The sequence below is a fragment of the Marmota flaviventris genome, chromosome X (assembly GCF_047511675.1).
Source record: "Marmota flaviventris isolate mMarFla1 chromosome X, mMarFla1.hap1, whole genome shotgun sequence".
Taxonomy (NCBI): Eukaryota; Metazoa; Chordata; class Mammalia; order Rodentia; family Sciuridae; genus Marmota; species Marmota flaviventris.
Window position 1 is genome coordinate 46,354,436 of NC_092518.1, and position 22,668 is coordinate 46,377,103.

At 40.8% G+C, this 22,668-nt stretch overlaps 1 protein-coding gene across 1 annotated transcript in view; it reads left to right on the forward strand.

Annotated features, from left to right (window-relative positions):
- Gnl3l (G protein nucleolar 3 like) overlaps positions 1-22,668 on the forward strand; it is a 36,300-nt gene that overhangs the window by 3,820 nt on the left and 9,812 nt on the right. Inside the window, exons 3-13 of the mRNA XM_027950181.2 lie at positions 9,715-9,755; positions 11,146-11,253; positions 12,521-12,637; positions 13,407-13,490; positions 13,660-13,795; positions 14,827-14,930; positions 17,267-17,411; positions 19,608-19,695; positions 20,184-20,358; positions 20,454-20,596; positions 20,899-21,035. Coding sequence (XP_027805982.1) covers positions 9,715-9,755; positions 11,146-11,253; positions 12,521-12,637; positions 13,407-13,490; positions 13,660-13,795; positions 14,827-14,930; positions 17,267-17,411; positions 19,608-19,695; positions 20,184-20,358; positions 20,454-20,596; positions 20,899-21,035 — 1,278 coding nt within the window. The remainder of the gene's footprint in view (positions 1-9,714; positions 9,756-11,145; positions 11,254-12,520; positions 12,638-13,406; positions 13,491-13,659; positions 13,796-14,826; positions 14,931-17,266; positions 17,412-19,607; positions 19,696-20,183; positions 20,359-20,453; positions 20,597-20,898; positions 21,036-22,668) is intronic.

Sequence of the window (22,668 nt, forward strand, 5' to 3'; positions counted from 1 at the left end):
TTGATCCTATGCACCAGTGGTTCTCTATTCTGTGTGAATCATGGCCCTGCCTATGTAGAGCTTGGTGGAAAAAACAAATTTCAATATATTTTCTTTATAAGATAATAAAAATTTTATCAAAAATCAAACTGTTAATATCAAGAACAAATAATATTTATAAGTAGCACAAGAACAGTGAACAAAATTAATTATTCTTTTTTTTATTTTTTTTTTTAAATTTTTTATTGTTGGCTGTTCAAAACATTACATAGTTCTTGATATATCATATTTCACAATTTGATTCAAGTGGGTTATGAGCTCCCATTTTTACCCCATATACAGATTGCAGAATCACATCAGTTACACATCCATTGATTTACATATTGCCATACTAGTGTCTGTTGTATTCTGCTGCCTTTCCTATCCTCTACTATCCCCCCTCCCCTCCCCTCCCCTCTTCTCTCTCTGCCCCCTCTACTGACATTCGTTTACAAAATTAATTATTCTTTATTTAGCAACATCTACTACCAGATAATTAAAATATTGATAATGATGAAAAAAGACAATAATTAGGTGGTTACAATAAAGTCATATCTTATAAAATATGTACATGTAGAAATCTAGGCAGTTTAAAAAATGAGGAAATATTTTATGGAAAAATTATTTGGAACAAGAATGTTGTATGGAAAGACCATTAGATGGAAAGATTTTCAAGATTTGTTAAGTGGAAAAAAAAAAGCAACTTGTTGATAGAATAGAGTGTTAACTATTTTTTTAAAAAATTAACCACTGTTAAATTCTTTTTTTTTAAAGTTTTTAAATTATCAATGGGTCTTTATTTTATTTATTTCTGTGTGGTGCTGAGAATTGAACCCACTGCCTCACACATGTGAGGCAAGCACTCTGTTGCTGAGCTATAATCCCAGCCCCACAGTGTTACCTTTTATGGGAGAAAATAGAAATAAGAATATATGTGTATATTTGCATAAAGAAACTGAATAATGCCCAGTAAGATGGTTTCTTGTGACAGTGAAGGGACTGTAATGGATAGGAGCAAATGTGGGAGAGAAGTCTTTTAAACACATTTTTATTTTTGTGTTGCTGGGGATTGAACCCAGGACTTCATATATGCTAAGCAAATGCTCTACCACTGAGACATACCCCTTATCTGAAAATATACTTTTGATTTTGGAGCTATGTGACTATTGTTAAAAATAAAGAATGATGGGCTGGGATATAGCATGGTGATAGAATGCTTGCCTAACATTCATGATTCCCTGGGTTTGATTTCCAGCTCCAGAGAGAAAGAAAGAAAGAAGAAAAATAAAGCTATACAACTACATTAAATGGTAAAAGTTAAATTGAGTATAAAAATTTTATAGTGAACACAAAACAGGACTTTCACTGGTAAATTGCAACTAAAATTACCAGACTAATTGGGATGATTACTGGGAAAGATGAGGGGGAGGTGCTGTGTTCTGAACTGGGCATACATAGTTAGGACCCAAATAATAATAATAATGATTAAATCTGGAAAGGTAATTGAGGAGTCCTATAAGGAATGTTCAAATACATTTTTTCCCCTCTGGTACTTGGAATTGAACCCAGGGGTGCTCTGCCAATTAGCTACATCCCTGGCCATTTTTATTTTTTATTTTGAGATAGGGTCTTGCTAAGTTGTCATGTCAAGGCTGGCCTAAAACTTGGGATCCCCTGCTTCAGCAGCCTGAGTGACTGGGATTACATTCTTTTTCTGGAATTACATATCAAATCCAGGGTCTTATGTTTGGTAAGCAGGTGTGCTCCTGCTTAGCTACATCCCTAACTCAAATATAATTTTTTGTAGTATTTGAGATTGAACCCAGAGAGTCTATACCACTGAGCCACATCCCAGCCTTTTTTTTTTTTCTTTTTAAATTTTGAGACAGGATCTCACTAAGTTGCCCAGTCTGGCCTTGAACTTAAAATCCTCCTGCCTCAGCCTCTGGAGTAGTTGGGATTACTGGCGTGTACCACCATACACCATGAAATAAAATCATTTTTATTTTATTTTTTCTCTGTACATTTATTATTTTTATTATAGGGGTACATAATGATGGGATTTGTTTTTACCAATTTATACATTGACACAATGTAACAATGACTCGAACAAACTCCCCTCCCCTCCTCTCTCCTCTCCTTGCTCCCCTCCCTCCCCTCTTCGCTCCCCTCCTCCTATCCCCCTGGTCCCTTTCCTCTACTGATATCCCTTAGATTTTCATGAGACCCTTGATCCCCTCCCAGTGCAATTTTTTTTACATCCATCCATCCGTCTGTCTGTCTATCTATCTATCTATTTATTTATTTATTTTTATGTGGTGCTGAGGATCGAACCCAGGGCCTTGCACGTGCTAGCCAAGCACTCTACTGCTGAGCCACAACCCCAGCCCCTCCCAATACAATTATAGGTACATGTTTGAGTGGTTATTTAAAGGGGAAGTATAAACACACACAAACACACACACACACACACACACACACACACGGCATTGAACCTGGGATGCTTTTTGCACACTGAACTGCATTCCAAGTTTCCGATTTTGAGACAGGTTTTTAATATGTTGCTGAGGGTCTCACCAAGTTGCCGATACTGGCCACAAGCTTGAAATCTTCCTGCCTAAACCCTGCCCCCAGTCACCGAGATTACAGTTGTGCACCGCTGTGCCTGGCAAAAGGGGAGTGTTTCATTACGTTAAATGCTTATGACCATCAGTTTTATTACAGGTGTATAATGTTGACAGGTTGTTCAACAAACACTGGCAAATATATCCCAGTGAGGTGATGGAAGGGCAAGGGAATTGAGGCTTTGTGTGAGAGCATGATTATACTGATAGAATGTGGAATGTTAGTTGGACAGAGGTGGGGGTGACTGAAGAATAAAGAGCTAAACAGATGGTTCATTTCTGTAGAAAGTTATATGAATTTGAAGATAGGAGAGAGGGATATCTGTGACTGCTTGTAGAAGTCTGAGCAATTATAGGTGATGCCTCTATAGGTATAACCAAATGGATGGGTGGGTGAGTGACTGAGATGGAGTGGAGGTACCTAGAGGTGAGGATGTCAAGGAAATGGGAAAACCCAGGTTATTGGAATAGTTAATCCTCATCTTCAAAGTTATCCAGGTTGATGGTGACACAAATTGGGTTGAAAGTAAAGCAGTGATCCAGGTACTTTAATAAATCAGGAAAAGTGACAATTAGGTGACAGATACTGCAGCAATGTGGGGTCCTCAAAGAGCAGGGTTTAATCCTACTTTTTTCTTTTCCTTTTTAACAAGAAGTAATAGTTACAGACTGACAATTGTAAGTCTGGAGGACAGGTCTTTTACCTACTGGCCACAAAATAACTGTGTTCCAGACAGAAGCACCACTTTTTGAGAGGCCTGCAAGTGAAGCATTGTTATTGGGAAAGTGAAGTCTCAAGGCAGGAGGTTGAGGAATGTTCCCAAGGACAGGTTGAAGAATTAGGGTAGTGTTGATCCCTCCATGGGATTTTTACTCAATAATTTCCATCTGTCTAACTTCCCTGGAAACTGAGTGCCTGTGCTGGCTGGATACAGGCACACAATGAAAGAAAATACATCACACTGAAAAGAGAAAAGCATCTGCTCCAGAGGGAAGAAGTAAAGGGGGGAACAGTGAAGATGAAAAGGGAGCTGTGCTGTCTCATCACTCCCAGTACTGCAGCACTCATGAGCCTCTGTATATTGGTTTATTTTTATTATAGTGGTACATAATGATGTTTTTATATTGAATCATGTGGCGTTTGATGACAGGGTAGAGGGAGAATGGGATAGATGAAGTCAGTGCAGAGGTGGGTGTACAGGGTATAGGGGAAGTATAGGCACCTAGAGCGTGGGAAATGAGGGATGAGAGATGAATGAAGAGATCAGTTTTAGAATATCCATGTGAGAGTTGGTGGTTTTTGGCCTAGATGTTGGATATAGACATTGAGGCTCAGAGATTTTTTAAAAAAAATCTTCAGCCTGGTGCATTGGTGTACATTTATAGTCCCAGCTCCTTGGGAAGATTGCTTCAGTTCAGGGGTTTGAGACCAGCCTGGGCAACATAGCAGACACTTCATCTCAAAAACAAGCAAATAGAAACAAAATTGTTCAGGGTCATATAGCTATGTAGTTGGTGAGCCAGAATAAGTACTGCCATCTGCCAGCTGCAATATTGTAGCTGTTTTCTTTCTGAAGCTGTTGATAAACCAATATACAGAGGCTCCTGAGAGTGCTGCAGTAGTGGGAGTGATGAGATGGCACCCCTCCCCTTTTCTCTTCACTGTTCCCCCCTTCACTTCTTCCCTCTGAAGCAGATGCTTTTCTCTTTTCAGTGTGATGTATTTTCTTTCGTTGTGTGCCTGTATCCAGCCAGCACAGGCACTCAGTTTCCAGGGAAGTTAGACAGATGGAAATTATTGAGTAAAATGGCCAGACCTGGTTCATTCCAATCCTCACATTCTTTTTTGTTGCAACATGAGTACTTTGTAAGAAAAGCAGACATGGTTTCTGTTTTTGTTGTATATGTTTTTTTAATAGGGAAATTCAACATATATTCATTATGGTAACTAAATTATCTGGTCGAATTTCTACGTGTATTTGATCAAATTTCTACTATTTTATTTTTATTGTTGATTTCCTCTTATTGCTTCATTTGTTTATGTTTTGCTCAATTGATAAAGTTTTAAAATAATCCTTCACCATCAAATTATACAACTTTTGCACAGTAATGGAAATGATTAGGAATGTGAAGAGAGAACCTACAGAATGGGAAACATTTTTGATAACTACTCTTCTGACAGAGGATTAACGTCTATAATATATAAAGAACTCAAAGAGCTTTACAACAAAAAAATCAAATAACTAAAAATGAGCAGATGAATTAAACAGATACTTCTCAAGAGAAATAGTGATGGCCAACTATATATGAAAAAAATGCTCAACATCATTAGCAATTAAGGAAATGAAAATCAAAACTACACTTGAGATTTCATGTCATACCTGTCAGAATGGCAGTCATCAAGAATACAAATAATAATAAATGCTGGAGAGAATGTGGAGAAAAAGGAATACTTTTATGCTGTTGGTGGAATTGTAAATTACAGTCACTATGGAAATCAGTATGAGGTTCCTCCAAAGGCTAGGTATAGAACTGCCATATGACCCAGCTATACCACTCCTCAATATTTATCCTGAGTAATTAAACTTATCATACTATAGTGGTACATGCATATTCATGTTTAAATAGCATAATTCACATTAGCCAAACTGTGGAACCAACTCAGGTGTCCAGTGGTTGAATGAATAAAGAAAATGTGATATATACACACAATGGAAGCAAAATAAGTCAAACTGAGAAGGTTAAGTGTTGAATGTTTTCTTTCATATGTGGAAGCTCAGAAAAATAGCGGCAAATCTCATGAAAATCAAAAGGAGATCAGTAGAGGAAGGGGATTAAAGGATGAGAGGTGGGAAAAAAATAAATAATCCTACCCGAGTAATTAAAGTTATATTAGGAATTAACAAACATAATTAGGGCTGGGATGTGGGTCACTGGTAGAGTGCTTATCTAGCATGCATAAGGCACTGTGTTCAGTTCCCAGTATTGAAAAAAAGACAAAAGCATAATTAAAACTGTATTTCTCTATCATGTTAAAAAGTTAAATAATAGCTTTTTTTTTTTTTTTTTTGGTATTGAGGATTGAACTCAGAGGCACTGAACCACTGAGCCACATCCTCATCCCTATTTTGCATTTTATTTAGAGACAGGGTCTCACTGAGTTGCCTAGGCATCTTGCCATTGCTGAGGCTGGCTTTGAACTCGTGGTCCCCCTGCCTCATCCTCCCCAGCCATTGGGATTATAGGCATGTGCCACTGTGCCCAACAATAATAGCTGTTTTTTTTTTTTTTAAATATTTATTTATTTATTTATTTTTAGTTTTTCGGCAGACACAACATCTTTGTTTGTATGTGGTGCTAAGGATCGAACCCGGGCCGCACGCATGCCAGGCAGGCGTGCTACCGCTTGAGCCACATCCCCAGCCCAATAATAGCTGTTTTGATACTATCTTACAGAGTGAAGCTTTTAGTGTGATTTCATGTTTTTGCTTCTCTAAGCTAACCCCTAATTTTTATTTTCTTCAAGTAGTTTTACCAGAAGGGAAACAGATGGTAATCTTTGCATGTCTGAAAATGTCTTTTATTTTCACATAAGAGTCATCTGTTGGTCAGATAGAGGAATTTGGTTTGATATACAGTCCATTTTCTCAGATCTTTGTACAAATTCAGCATCCCTAATCCAGTATTCCAAAATCTGAAATGTATTTAGTGCTCACATGATGTAACAAATGGAAAATTCCACACTGAAATTTTGTTTCATACATGTTAATTTAAAAATATTGTATAAAATTATTTTCAGGATATGTTGTAAGGTATATGTGAAACATAAATAAATTGCATGTTTAGATTTGGGTCCCATCCCCAAGATATTTTATATGTATATGTAAATACTCCAGAATCCAAAATTCTTATTTATTATTATTTTTTCAGTACTGAGGATTGAACCTGGGGGCAATTTACCACTGAACTATATCCCCAGCTTTTTTATTTTTTGAGAACAAGGTCTCACTAAATTGTTAAGACTGGGCTAGAACCTGAGAGCTGCCTTCCTCAGCCTTCCCAGTAGCTAGGATTACATGCTTCGGGCACCATGTCCAGCTCCAAAACACTTCTGATCCCTTTTATTTTGGATAAGGGATACTCAACTTGAAATAGCTGTTGCAGATTTGGGAATGCTGTTTGCTTCTCTCTTATTTGTTAAAGGCTCCTGTTTGGAAGCTTATATGATTTTTCTCTTTAGCCATGGAGTTCAGAAATTTTATTTGAATATGCCTAGGATATGTTTGTTTGTTTGTTTGTTTGTTTGTTGTTTTGTTTTTGATTAGTCTTTTTTTTTTTAATTTTCTTTTGCCATGCTGGGGATTGAATCCAGGGCTTTACATGTGCTAAGCACATTCTTTGCTACTGAGCTACACTTCTAGCCCCCTTGTTGTAAATTTTATTTTATTTTTTTTTGTGCTGTAGATTGAGCCCAGGGGGTCCTTTACTACTGAGCTATATTCCCAGCCATTTTTATTTATTATTTTGAGACAGGGTCTTAGTAATTTGCTGAGGCTACCTTCAAACTTGCAACCCTCCTGCCTCAGCCCCCTAAGTAACTTAGATTACAGGCATGCACTACCACACTTGGATGCTTTTTTAAAGTATTTTTTAGTTGTTGATATACCTTTATTATTTATTTATTTATATGTGGTGCTGAGGATCGAATCCAGTGCCTTACAAATACTAGGCAAGTGCTTTGCCACTGAGCCACAACCCCAGCCTCAGGATGCTTTTTAATCTTGATCCTCCATGTGCCTTTTCAATCTGGATCCTCAAGCCTGTTTTTGATTTAAGGAACTTTCATATATTATTTAAGAAAGCTATTGTGTCTCCATTTGTACCTTTTTCTCTTCTATCTCCTTTTTTTTTTTTCATTATAATTTCCATTTCTTTTGGATTTTTTGTTTAAAGTAAGCTCTCTCCTTTAGTCCTCTAGCTTAATATTTTTTTCTCCCACATTTCTTATTGGTGTGTTATATATACTGATGGTATTTGTTGTTACATATTTGTGCATGCACACAATATACAATATAACTACATAATTTGGCCAATATCACCCCCAGCACTTCTCCCTTCCTCCCCATTCCCCACCCCTTGGACCCTTTCCTCTATTGATCTCCCTTTGATTTTCATGAGATTCACCCACATCTTTCTTTTCCTTTTCCTCTCTAGCTTCCACATATGAGAGAAAATATGACCCTTAATTTTATGAGTTTGATTTATTTCACCTAACATAATGATCTCTAGTTCCATCTATTTTCCTGCAGATGTAATGATTTCATTTTTATTTATTGCTGAATAAAATCCCATTGTGTATATATACCATGTTTTCTTTATCTGTTCATCCATTGATGGAAACCTAGGTTGGTTCCATAGTTTGGCTATTGTGAGTTGTGCTGCTGTAATCATGGGTATGCTTGTATCACTATAGTATGATGAATTTAATTCTTCAGGATAAATACTGAGGAGTGGTATAGATGGGTGGTTTATGCCTAGCCTTTGGAGGAACCTCATACTGATTTCCATAGTGGTTATAATAATTTATAATCCCACTAACAGTATAAAAATGTTCCTTTTTATCCACATCCTTTCCAGCATTTATCATTGTTTGTATTCTTGATGACTGCCATTCTGATAGGTGTGACATAAAATCTCAGTGTGGTTTTTTTAAAATAACTTTATTTATGTATGTATGTATGTATGTATGTGGTACAGAGGATCGAACTCAGTGCCTTACACATGCTAGACAAATGCCCTACCATTGAGCCACAACTTGAGCCTCTCAGTGTAGTTTTGATTTTCATTTCCCTAATTGCTAATGATTTTGAACGTTTTTTCATATATTTATTGGCCATCTCTATTTCTTCTTTTGAGAAGTCTGTTTAATTCATTTGCCCATTTATTAATTGGGTTATTTGATTTTTTGTTGTAAAGTTTTTGTGTTCTTTATATATTGTAGATATTAATTGTCTGTCAGAAGAGTATTCTAGGTTAATATTAATTTGATGGTTATTGATGTCCATTCTGTTTTCTACTACATCTATTACATTTCTATTCAATATCAACTTTTGGGAATCTTTTTTTCCCCCAAGACTTAGTCCTACATATTCAAGAAACTTCTCTAGTAACAGAAGTTCTTCAGTAATTATAGAAATGATCCCTTAAGTTTTAGGAATCTTTCTCACACAGTTCCTTTGAAGTATCTTCTTGAACTTCCTTACAGATTTGCAGTAATATTTAAGTTCTGTTTCCTGTATTAACTCTGCTTCAGTGTGAACCACCCCATATGATAGTGGAGCCTTTTTTTGTGTGTGGTAATCTCGAACTGCTCATACATTTGTATATATCTTGACCTTCCAGAACCTCCTCCCTCTCTAGGAATTCCTTTGACCCCCTTGAAAGTGGTGAGAATTAAGGGAAAACATTTTTCCCCAGGAGGCCAGCTGTGAAGGGGGTGACAGATGGGACTTCTCTTTGAAGTTGGGGAAAGGCCTCTTAAGTTCCTAAGGCATGGTTGGAGAAGTGGTAGCTCTCTCTTTCTTGGATCCAAGGGAGGCAGCAGTTTAGTGAGTAGGTCAAGTCTCTTAGAGGCGATGGCCAGAGCAGAGCCAGCAGGAAGGGGTAGTTCTCTCCTCACATGCTGAGGCCATTTTTGCAGGATTAGCCTGCTGGGCATCCTCAGATCACCTTACCTTGCTTCTTGCTCCCTGATCTCACCCTGACTCTGAAATTATTAAGGTGCCCCAAACAAGGAGATTGGCACTGGAGGCTTGTAGTCACAAGCACACATTTAGGTAACTACAGAATTCTCTGAAAATTTGTTTGAGTTTACATTGAAATAACTCTCAAAACATTATATCCTATATTTCTTTGATACTGTTGTTACTATCTGCATCTCTGTCTTACGCTGAATCTAGATAGACACAGTGTATGAGGGTTTTTAGGTTTCAGTGTGGCCTGACCTTGATTAAGGTGTGACCAAATTTGGATAGATGTATGATGATTCCTTCCTTTTTTTCTTTTTTTGCAGAAAATAAAAAGCCAGGTAAAGGTTCCAAAGGCTGTAAGAAGGTAAGTTGGCTCCACAATCATATGGGGTGGCTCACACTTAAGGTATGCCCATTATTGGAGATCAGGTCAGTAGATATTGGCTGACTCTGGACAGAGCACCACATTGGAATTAGTAGACCTGGCTTTTGGTAGCTGCAGCAGAGATTCAGCAGCATATATTAAGTTCCCACTATAAGCCATACATTGCTTTTTATGCTTGATTTACGTTGGTCGGGATTATTGTCATTCCCATTTTTAAAAATATAGTTTTAGTTGTAGATAGGCAGAATACCTTTATTTTATTTATTTATTATTGTGTGGTGCTGAGGGTCTCACCCAGTGCCTCACATGTGCTAGGCAAATGCTCTACCACTGAGCTACAACTCCATCTCACTCCCCATTTTTTTAAAAGTGCTGAGGATTAAACTCAGGGCATCAGTTCGTGCTGGGAAAGAGCTGTGTTGCTAAGCTATTATCCCCAGCCCTCACATCTGCTTTCTTTATTTATATTTTATGGTATTGGGGATAGAACCCAGGACCTTGTGCCATGATAGGCAAGAGTTCTACCACTGAGCTATACTGCTACCCCAGTTCCATTTAAAAAAACTTTTAATGTATTTTTTGTGGTACTGGGGATTGAAACCCAGGGACACTATATAACTGAGCCACATCCCAGCCCTTTCTTTTTTTAATATATTTTAGTTGTAGGCAAACACAATATCTTTATTTTATTTTTATGTGGTGCTGGAGATCAAACTCAGTGCCTCAAGCATGGTAGGCTAGCGCTCTACTTCTGAGCCACAACCCCAGCCCCCATCCCAGCCCTTTCTATTTTTTTTTTTTTTAAATTTTGAGACAGGATCTTGCTAAATTGCTGAGGGTTTCTGTAAGTTGTTGGCCTCAAACTTGTTATCTTCTTGCTTTGGCTATCTGAGTAACTGGGATTACAGACATGACCATGCCTGACTACAAACTTTAAACCACCCTCCAGAATCATTTAGGGTGGCTTTAAACAGAATGCTGGGTGCTGCCCCAAAGCTTCTTATTTAGTAGGTCTGGCATGGCATTTAATAATTTGTATTTCTACCAAGTCCCCTGGTGCTGCTGTGGTTGGCCCAGGGACCACATTTTGGGAACTACTTGTCTAGAAATCTTTTCCCTTGGCCTTGGTAAACCTTTCCAGCTGCCCCTGCCCCCACCACTTTCCTGGAGTTTTTAGTTAGTCCTTGCCTGGGTAAGTAAGGGAGGGTCTCTCCTCAGCCAAACAGGCAGTTCTCTAGGGATGAAGCCCTTTGGGCCTACTCCTTTCTTTCCCTCCAGAGCTACAGTCCTCTGAACAAGGTTTAACCTCTGTGGGTGATTTCTTTGGGTTTATTTTCTGTTTGATTTTTTTTTCTTGTGTGGCGACCAGCCTATAAAGCAAAATGGAAAGAAAGCAACTTCAAAAGTGCCCTCCGCTCCCCAGTTTGTTCATTGCAATGATCATGCCAGCCGGGAGGCAGAATTAAAGAAGAAGAGGGTGAGCCCTTCTTTACCTTGGGGGAGGGAGAGGGCCTGTTTTAAATGCTGGATCTGCAGAAGTATTGAGTGGAAGGGTAGAGGTGAGAGATGTTAGGATTCTTGAGGCTGTTTGTGGATGGGGAAAGTGAGGGAGGGAGGTTACCTTGATATAGGATTTAGTGTTTCTGTTTGCTGACTTCCCCCTCATGTCCCGATCCATTACTCTCTGGCTTACATTCCCACTTCTCCATGGAAACCACCCCTGTTGGCTTCTCCAGTGCCAACCTTCATGCCATATTCATGGATAGCTTTTTTCTCTCATCTTAGTAGAATTCTCAGCATTTGAGACCATGCTTTCCTTGAAGCATTCCCGATTTTGACTTTGACATTGCACTCGCCTGAATGTTTCCTTCCTCTTGACCAACCTTTTGCATTTCTCTCTTGCTGCTCTTCTTCCTGCTTTTTTGTTTGCTTGCTTGCTTGTGTGATTTTTGAGACTGGATATCTATGTTGCCCAGAGTATCCTTGAAATCCTGGGCTGAAGGGATCTACCTCCTTTATCCTCCTGAATAGTTGGGAATACAGGCCAGCACCATGGCATCCAGCTTTTACTTCCAACTTTTAAAATGAGGTTATATCCCAGGACCTTGTCCTTTTTTCTTGTCTGGTCTTAAGTGCTTCCTCTCTGCTTATAATGCAGTCTCTTAGCTTCGCATACCCTCTTTTTCTTTTTCTTATTTATTTATTTATTTATTTTTGTGATACTGGGGATTGAACCTAGGGGTATTCTATGCAATGAGCTACATCCTCAGCCCTTTTTATTTATTTTTAAAAGTATTTTTCTAGTTGTAAATGGGCATAATACCTTTATTTTATTTATTTTTATGTGGTGCTTGGGGATTGAGCCTAGTATCTCACGCATGCTAGGCAGGCACTCTACCACTGAGCTACAATCCCAGCCTTAACCCTTTTTATTTTTGAGACAAGGTCTTTCTAAGTCACCTAGGCTGGGTTCAATACTTCTGATCCTCCTGTCAGCCTCATGAGTCTCTGGGATTACATGTGTGTGCCACTGTGTCCACTCTCTTTTTTCTCTACCACTATCTCCTTCCCTTCATTTCTCCAATTTCTTCCTCTCAAGTACTCTATTTCCTGCTGTTCTGTCTGCCCTCACTCTGTATCCCAGTTTCTCTTACCTCTGCCATGTAGCACTATTTACTCTGTCATCCATTTCTTAGTATGTAGATCTAGTCAGCTCTAGTCCTAGCAATCTGTTCACTTGGTAGGTTGAGGAGATGAGGGAGAAGCAGCAGGCTGCCCGGGAGCAAGAGAGACACAGACGCAGGACCATTGAGAGCTACTGTCAGGATGTCCTGAGACGCCAGGAGGAGTTTGAACGCAAGGTAAGAGAGCAGCCTGTGCCCCTGGGTGGGATTAGTGTGGGTTTGCTGTCACACTGCAAAAGGGACAGGAAGGGTGTGAGGTTGTTGGAGGGGAAGAAAGGAATAAGTACAGAGAGGAAAGATTAGGGACGGGGGGGAGGGTAAAGGGGAGATAAGGGGCCATTTTGAACCTTATTTCTGACTAGGTATCTCTGGAGAGCATCTCTCTCCCAAACTTGAGCCCCAAACTGGGAGTGGTGGTAGGGTTGGGGGCTTGGAAAGGTGTGATGAGTGGAGGGGGTACAAAAGAGGGAGTAAGAGTATAAAGGGGAGGGTTGAGAGAGAGAAGCATATGGGGGGATTTCGTTTTCCTTCTGGGCCTTCTCACTGCTTTTCTGGCATCTGTTCTTGATTCAAACACAGAATATGCAATTACCAACTCCTGATATATAGTGCAGATTTTGGCTTCCCAATTCTATATCTACCATAGATTGTTTTCCTCACATCCCTCCCTTACACTCCACTGTGCATGCTCAGGTGTCTGACTGGTGCTCAAGTATATGCATATACATAGCTAAACACATGTACCATGTTGTTCTGTTCATTCTTTTTCCAGTTTTCAACTGTGTGGGTTGGTCAAAGTTACTTTTAGGTGGACTGAGACTGACATGGCTTCCCTAGCCTCCTGTGGTTTCCAAAGCCCTTGAGCATGTACACTTCTGTACTCTGTGTCTTTTCCCCCTTCTCGTCCCTTCTTTCCCCAATCCATTCTCTTTATTTTCTCTTTTAGGAGGAGGTTTTGCAGGAATTAAATATGTTTCCTCAGCTGGATGATGAGGCTACAAGGAAGGCTTATTACAAGGAGTTCCGTAAGGTGCAGGGATCCATTTCTTAAGACCTTTTTGGGAGGGTCCCAATCCATTTTCATTTCTTTTCCATTTCTGATTTTTCCTGACTGAAATGGAGACCTTTTCTTTCATGAGCCTACATGACTACTGTCCACTCTATTCCCTGCCTTCATCCCTCTGTCCTCTGCTGTGCAGGTAGTACAATACTCTGATGTGATTCTGGAAGTCCTGGATGCCAGAGACCCATTGGGGTGTCGGTGTTTCCAAATGGAGGAGGCTGTTTTGCGGGCAGAGGGCAACAAGAAGCTGGTCCTGGTCTTGAACAAGATTGGTAGGTGTTTGGCTGGATTGAGTAAGGCAGGGAAGGGGTCAGCCTTCTTGAAAGACTAGCTCATACCAGATATAGATCGAGCAACACATTGGTACTCATAACTGTCATGCTGGGTAGAAATTCTTGTTCCAGTTTTCAAAGCCAGGAATATTGTCTGAAGGTACACAAATACATACACACACAAATGAGTGTAATGCAAGGTGGACGTGAAGTCAACCTTTCAGGTCACCATTCTTGCCATTTTTGAGCCATTTTTATGACTTGACAGTCCTGGAGAGCTCTTCTCTTCCCCAAACTGGAACTCAAAGATTGGAGTAAAAGAGCATATGAACTGAGGAATCATCAGGTTTGTGTCTCATCCTACCTGTGTTATTTTCTCTTGAGTTATTAGACAAGTCATGTCACTTCTGAGATCTCCTATTTCTCTGTTTATAAAATGGGTCATGAATGTCCCAACCTGACAGGTTTGTTTGAGGGTTAATGTTTGGTACATGGTCAGTACTTCACAAATGATAGTCTTTCTTGTGATAGTTGTTATTTTTCTTTTTACAGTACTGGAGTTTGAATCCAGGAGTGCTCTACCACTGACTACATCCTTAATACTTCTAGAGAGAGAATTTTTGTGCTAGGGGAACACTTTATTAATTTTTGTACCAGGCACTAAACTTATTTTTTAAGGGTACTCTACCACTGAGCTATATCTCCAACCCTTTGAGAGGGAAAACAGTCTTTGGCAGGCCTCTGGCACCTTGGGCACCTTGACTTGGAAGGAGGCCATTTGGGACCAAACAACTAGTTTGCACATTTTTTCCCTGAGCGAACAGTTGCCTTCAGGGAGGGCCAACTGGTCCCGTAGACCAGACTCTCCTTTGTAACTCCCATCTGGAGACTGGGCAGGGACTGACAGAGCCAGTGGAGAGACCTATTGGCAGGAGGTGGCCCTACCCTTCGGTGTTTATGGATATGTCTTTGGAGTGAGCCATGGAGGTGATGTTCTCCTTGCCAACCCCATCTGTTCCTATTTTCCCCAGACTTGGTTCCTAAGGAGATTGTGGAGAAGTGGTTGGATTACCTTCGTAATGAGCTGCCAACTGTGGCTTTTAAGGCCAGCACCCAACATCAGGTCAAAAACCTGGTAAGTCTGGGATCAGGGTATCTATCCTTTTTCAGGGTAGCCTAGGACCAGGGTTAGGGAGTTATGATATGGAATGGGTCCTTTATCCCTTTAGTAATTGAACTGTGCCTTCAATGTTGAGCCTTAATTAGGATCCCATTTTTGTGTTTATACATGAAGTGGAGTTTCATTGGTTGTATATTCATATATGAATATAAGAAAGTTATATTTTACTGTTAATCATATTATTAATATAGAAATACATTTTTTATTATGAAAAAGTATTACAGAAACATTGGTTGCTTCTAGAGAGAGAATTTGGGTGCTAGGGGAACTTTTTTTTTTTCCAGTTTTGCACCAGGCATTAAACTTAGTTTTTTAATACCTTTATTTTATTTATTTTTTATTTTTGTGTGGTGCTGAGGCTTAAATCCAGTACCCCACACATGCTAGGCAAATATTCTACCACTGAGCCACAAACCCAACCCAGGCATTAAACTTAGTATTTTTTGTAGTGCTGGGAATGGCACCCAGGGCCTTAAGAATGCTAGGCAAGCACTTTACTATTGAGCTACATCCCAGGCCCCTAGTTTACCATTTTTCATTGTTATAATCTGTACTTCCACAAATTCCCTTGTACATTCTCCTTGGCATGGAGGCAAGTATTGGTGTGGGTTAGGTACTGAGAAATGGAATCACTGGGTCATACATAGGCTTTGTGCATTTTGCATTTTTCACAACATAGATGGAATTGCTTTCATAATGGCTGTCACAGTTTATCCTCCCACCAGTGGGGTAGATGAATAGGACCCCCTATATCTTTTTTAAATACTGGGTCTTGAACCCAAGATTGTTTCATCCCTAGTCTTCCTATTTTTTTTTTTTTATTTTGAGACAGGGTCTTACTAAGTTGCTGAGGCTGACTTCAAACTTGCAATCCTCCTTAGCCTCCTGAGTCACTGGGATTATAGGCATACACCACCACACCTGGTTCCCTGTCCCCTTGCCAATACTTAATAGTATTAATGTTTTTATTTATTTAAAAATTTTTTTATAGATAGACACAGTACCTTTATTTTATTTGATTTTATTTTTATGTGGTGCCAGGGATTGAACCCAGTGCCTCATTCTTGCTAGGCAAGCGCTCTATCACTGAGCCACAACCCCGGCCCCATGTTTTTATTTTTCTATTGTAGGCATGCCCGTTTTTATTCCCAGGGACATGTGATTCTCAAATCAACATTTCCCAAACAGAAATCCCTATATAAACAGGGTTAATCTATGTTGGATTTATTTAGATAACTTTGAACTTTTATGGCTTTGAGAAATATGTTGTCTCATTTATAGTCTTTTGACCTTTTTTTTTTTTTCTCACATGTGTTTGTGTGCTGTTAGTGATCAAACCCAGAGTCTTGTGCATGCTAGATAAGCAGTCTACTACTGAGCCCAATTTTGTGGCTGTTTTGAAGGCAAAGATGTTTTGAACAGTTGTATTCCAGCTGGGCATGGTGGTGCAAATTTGTAATCCCAGACAATCAGGAGGCTGAGGCAAGAAGATTGCAAGTTTGAGGCCAAGGCCAGCAATTTATTAAGACTCTGTCTCAAAATTTTAAAAGAACAAATAGGACTGAATGTGCTTCTCAGTGGTATAATGCTCCTGGGTTCAATCCCCAGTACCTCAAAAAACAAACAAATGAAAGAAGAAACCTGTTGTGTTACATTTGTATTCTACCTTAAGGATATGCCAGATAGGCTTTTTGAACCTATTTCTTATTGATGGATGTTTAGTTTAATTCTAACTTTGTGGCACTAGAAACAATGTTGAGGTGAGTAAGGGATGAAGAAAAGGAGGAAAGGCATTCTGGGCAGAGGAGGTGGTATTAGGAATAAAGATGTGGAGGCTGGGATGGCCTTGTCTTGTGTGAGGTGTCAAGGGAATGTAGTCTGTGGTTCAGTCACCTCCTCATCCCTGTAGAGGCAAGGAGGGCAGGCATTCTTGTTGTGCACATGAGGCCTAGAGAAGGGAAGCAGGCTTTGCTTGCAATAGGCCTATGAGAGGTAGAACTGGAACTCAAACATGACTTGTCTAGAGCCAGGATGCCACCCTGCCCCCTTCTATGGGAAGCAAGAAACATGTGAAGTCAGAAGCAGAGACAAGAGAAATCTGGAGATGCAAAGACAGTGGAGGGGAGTGGTAAAGAGTAGGTGTTCAGTACCTGTCTGAGAAGCCCTCTGTTTTAGGCTGAGGAGTTTGATGATCACAGGGACTTCCTGAATGTTTCCCTCTAAGTTGAAAATCTGGACTCAGATTTCATCTGCTACCTGATGCCTCTTCTGTAACAGCCCTTATTTTCCAGAATCGGTGTAATGTGCCAGTGGATCAAGCCCCTGAATCGCTGCTAAAAAGCAAAGCTTGCTTTGGAGCTGAAAATCTCATGAGGGTTCTGGGAAACTATTGCCGCCTGGGTGAAGTACGCACCCACATCCGTGTGGGTGTCGTGGGTAAGGCATGGTGAACAGTCTTGGGGTCTAGGTTCCTTCTTTGAAGAGGGATTTCATTGGGGAAAATATGCCTTTTGGGGGAAGAAGGGAGTGGTTCAGAAAGGGTTTTCTGAGCTGTAATTTGGATAGGTGGACATGGAAAAGCACGTTCATAGTCACCACAGTTTATTGAATGTTAGAACCATGGACCACATACATAGTGCCAAGCTTGGAATTGTTATCATCTCATCTTGTCAGAGCTGTGGGAAGGAGGTGTTACTCTCTCTCTTTTATAGATGAGGACACTGAAACCCAGAAAAAGGGGGAAAAAAAAAGACTTGTGGAGTTAGCCCAGTGCAAGACAAGGCAGGGCTGAGTTTTAATCCTGAGCTTTTATGGAACCCAGGGTACTAAGGGAAGGATCATGGGAAGGGACTAGGGAAATCATGAGAGACAAATGAAGACAGATCATCAGGCAGAGAAAGTAAAGCCAAGATAGAGAAATGGAGAGAGAGTTGGACAGTTGAGAATGTATAGATACATATACTTGAATAGACAGAGGAAGATGCAGAAAAATAAAACAGGAAGGCCAGATGGCAGGGTTGGTGGAGAATGAAAGAATTAGACAAATTTAAATGACAGAGGGATGCAGAGAGAGAGGGATATAATGACCAAAAAGAAATACCAAAAGGGACATTGAGTTAAATTTGTGTGTACAGAAACCTACAGAGGGAGGCATAGAAAGGATAAGGACACCCCATGTATATAGAGTGCAGACATCATACCCAAAGAAAGAACATTCAGGGATGAAGGCAGACTCAAAGAGAGATATATAGACACAAAGAAACACACACACACAGACTTGAGTACACATATATATCCGTAAACACACACACACACACATATACCTACATGTGTGGAATCTTGTACACACTCAGCAGATGCACATCTGGAGACAGAGGGGCCAATGCATGCAGACCAAGCCTTTTCCACATGTACTCACCCCAACTCTGTTCTCTTAAAGCAAATAGAGTCATAGGGTAACACTCATGTGCCTAGATACACTATAACCCTCTAACACAATCTAGAGTCATCGGGAGAGAGATACATGAACATGTCTACGATGAGACAGATATATTCATGTATCTCTCTCCCGATGAGACAGATTGTATGTGGAGAGAGAGAAACACACACAAACACACATAGGCTTAGGGAGATACCTGCAGAGATAAAAAGAGTTACAATGAAACACATTCAGGAAGCAAATATGTAGAGGAACTCATAGAGAGGAGGCTTCCATGTCTTTAGCCCCTTCTAATTTTGGACCATCCTCTGATTCTTACTCTGGGCATGGGAGTCTAATAGCCATCATTTACCTGATTCACCTTAGGTATGGTCAGAAGGAGGCTGACAGAAGTTAGCATAGAAGGAATTACAAAGAGGCAGAATTGGTGGGGTGTAGAGAATCAGAAAGAACTATGGCCAGAATGAGAAATAGATGCTTAGATACAAACATACACAGAAAAAGAAAAAGAGATGCTAGAGAAATAGACTGGGAGAGAGACCAAAAAAAAAAAAAAAAAGCACAAAACAGTCATAGTTTGGAATGAGAAAATCACTAAGAGAGGTGTATAGAAACCAAATCACATATATGAGAGAGTAGTCTACATATGTAAATTCATGCACATGCAGAGAGAATGGTGAGAATGAGAGACCCAGGGAGGAAGAAACAAGCTATTCACAGGCTGAGAGCAGTTCACAGGTGCCTAAATACCAAAAAAAAAAAAAAAAAATCACAAGAAAAGACAGCTGCACAAAGAGACTGGTATCTGGAGAGAACCCCCTTATCCCCCGGGGCAATTACACAGCAGAACAGATGGCCCTGTGTTTTACAGACGTTTCTTGATGTCCACCTTCTGTTGCATTGGGCCTGTGAGGCCTTGAATTGAGCTCCTCTCCAGGCTGGTTGTGGGTAGGAGGTGGATGTCACATCTAGAGAGAAGAACACATTTACCGAGCATGTCCACAAAAGGAAGAGAGGAAGAAAGGCCTTGTAAGGGTCTTGATCAGAGCTTAGAGTGGGAAGGCAGGAGGCCAGGCTCTGTTTTTGGCTTCTCCATGGCCTGATCACTGCTCCTGCCAGGCTTCCCTCACAGAGTCTGACTTGATGTTCCTGAGGGTCATTTCTACCCTGAGTCATCTGCTGCTACTTTCTAGGCCTTCCCAATGTTGGGAAGAGCAGCCTGATCAATAGCCTGAAGCGCAGCCGTGCATGCAGCGTGGGAGCCGTTCCTGGGGTTACCAAGTAAGCACCTGCTCCTCTACTTCACAACTTCTTAACACTAAAGTTCCCTCAAACTCCTATTCCTTCAGCCTTATCCCTTTCCTAATTTTGTACAATCCTCTGATTCTTTTCCTGGGCGTGGGAGTCCCTCATTTTCCTAGTACCCCCAGGTGTGGTACAGGCACCCTGCTGGGTCCTTCTCATTAGTTCCTCATAAGAACAATGCAAGATTGGGATAATCATGAGTTGCTCGGGTGCATAGATGGAGCAACTGAAACCCAGAGAGTCAGAAGCATACTTATGGTTCTGCAGCCTGGTCCCCAATGGCAGACGCTGAATTTTAGAATCAGCCCAAGGTCTATAGGGCCCCAGACCCCACCAGCTCTACATTTTTCAGCTTCTGTAAGACACCTTCTCCTTGCTCCTTTATCCCCTCCCCCACCTCTCCAGGCTCAACCTTTATGATTAAATGTCAAGCACATGCAGTTTTTTCTTCTCTCCCACCCCAGATTCATGCAGGAGGTCTACCTAGACAAGTTCATCAGGTTGCTGGATGCTCCAGGCATTGTCCCAGGACCCAACTCCGAGGTGGGCACTATTTTGCGTAACTGCATCCATGTGCAGAAGCTGGCAGATCCTGTGACCCCAGTGGAGACCATTTTACAGCGCTGCAACCTGGAAGAGGTACACAGCAGGTCCCCTGGTGGATGCCCTACCCTACCCACTCCAAGAACTATTTTTTTCTTCCTAATGACTTCTTTTTTTCCTTCCTAAACCAGATTTCCAACTACTATGGAGTTTCTGGGTTCCAGACCACTGAGCACTTTCTGACTGCAGTGGCCCACCGCTTGGGAAAGAAGAAGAAGGGAGGCTTATACAGTCAGGAGCAGGCTGCTAAAGCTGTCCTAGCTGACTGGGTGAGGTGAGGAAGGGACTGAGCATGAGGCCTGCTGGGAGTCTGGCTCTACAATAGCTCATCTGTGTTTATCACAGCTGGTGTGGCTACCTATCCTCTATCCCAAGGCAGGGGAAAACCAAGGCACGAGGGCATGTTGTGCTTGGGACTTTGTGCCAGTGATTATCGAGCAACTCATCCTATTGTTCAGAAGCCACTCTGCGTTTTCTTGTCCCTTACTGTTTCTGGCTTTTGAACTCATCCTCTTTTTGATTGATCATTATTTCTCTCAATGACCATCATCAATTTCCTTCCACCTCTCAATGCAGTGGAAAGATCAGCTTCTATACACCACCACCACCCACCCACACTCTACCAGCCCACTTGAGTGCTGAGATTGTTAAGGAAATGACTGAGGTCTTTGACATTGAAGATACTGAGCAGGCCAATGAAGACACCATGGAATGTAAGTATGGATAACTGGTTGTACTTGGTCTTCTCCTGATGGTGCCACACAGACCTGATGGCAGATCCCACTTACAATCTCCTCTTCCCTGGTTCTGCTACTTGTGTTTTGTACAAGTTTAACAAGCTCAGCCTAATTTCTTTTCCTGCAAGGTAGAGAATTGTAATCTGGGCCAGGTGGTGGTGGTGGTGGTGATGGTTGTGAGCTTTTGTTAGGTGCAAATTCTTATCTCTTGGGACCTGGCCTGGAGTGGGTTTAGATGTTCCTTTCAAAAGCCCTTTGTCTACTGTTGCTATAGGCTTTTCCACCACCATGGCAAATGTATTCCTAGGCTTTCCTTCTTAATGCCCATTGGCTGGTGAGGTGTCTAATTCACAAAATGGTAATGTTTGCCAAAAGGCACATAGACAGTGGCATGCAAAGGTAGCCTTGGAACCAGCTCTACTGCCCTGTTATCTAAGATACCCAGCTCTGAGTAGCTAGGTGGCTGAAAGGTTGAACTGCCTGCATTCAGTCCAAGCTTTGTTTCTTATTAGCTATATGAGGCTGAACAGTTATTTCACTTCTCCCTGTATCAATGATGTCATCTGTAAAATGGTGACAACAGCACCCATGGTAAGTGATTGTAAGGATTTATTTACTGTGTAAAAGATAGCTAGGGAATGTAGCTCAGTGGCTTAGTGTGCTCACAGCCCTGGGTTCAATGCTTAGCACACGAGAAAGGAAAAGACATGTAGAACAGTAATTTGCATATAGTAAATAAATGCTTAGTAAATTTTAGCTATTATTATTATTATTATTTTTAATATTTATTTTTTAATTCTCGGTGGACACAACATCTTTGTTTGTATGTGGTGCTGAGGATCGAACCTGGGCCGCACGCATGCCAGGCGAGCGCGCTACCGCTTGAGCCACATCCCCAGCCCTTTTAGCTATTATTAAGGTGACTTTATTATTAAAGTGTGACTTTCAGAAACTTTTTAAAAAGTTTCTTTTCACAAGACACTACCCTCTGAAGCCCTGGCTTTGTGGCTCTGGCCTCTTTCTGTATCCAGTCCCAAGACTCCCTGGACCCTTGTGTAGACACTGTGAGGTAGTTGAGAATGTCTTGGTAACCTAGCTTCTGGTATCTGTTTCTCTTGGAGGGTCAGATATTTTCTTCTCTGGGTTTTCTAATTTCCTTTTATTACAAATGAGGACAAGAGAACTTGTTTACTTCCTTGTTTATTCTCCCTGTGGCTTTAGGCAGGTCACCCTCCCCCTTTCTGAACTTTAGTTTTCACTTCTCTCCAGGGGAACTTGAGAGGGATGGGAGATCATGTTTTCAGGATGATGCTTGACTCTTGATGGGTATGAGGACAAGTGGGGCTTCATCACTGAGAGTACATTTAGGCAAAAGATTGAAGTCTGGGACATAGAGAAGAGGGTGGGGGAGAGCTTAGTAGTGAAGCATTTTTGGATGAGTTGGTCCTAGTACTGGATCTTAAAGGGTGAGTAGGGACTAGGAAGAATGGAATGGGGGCAGAACTATAGGAGGTATGAGGATAGTGTGGCACAAGGCAGTTGGCACATCTGAGATTACAGTGGAGACCAACTCCAGACAATGGGCCAGAAGAAACAGAGTCCTGGTCCT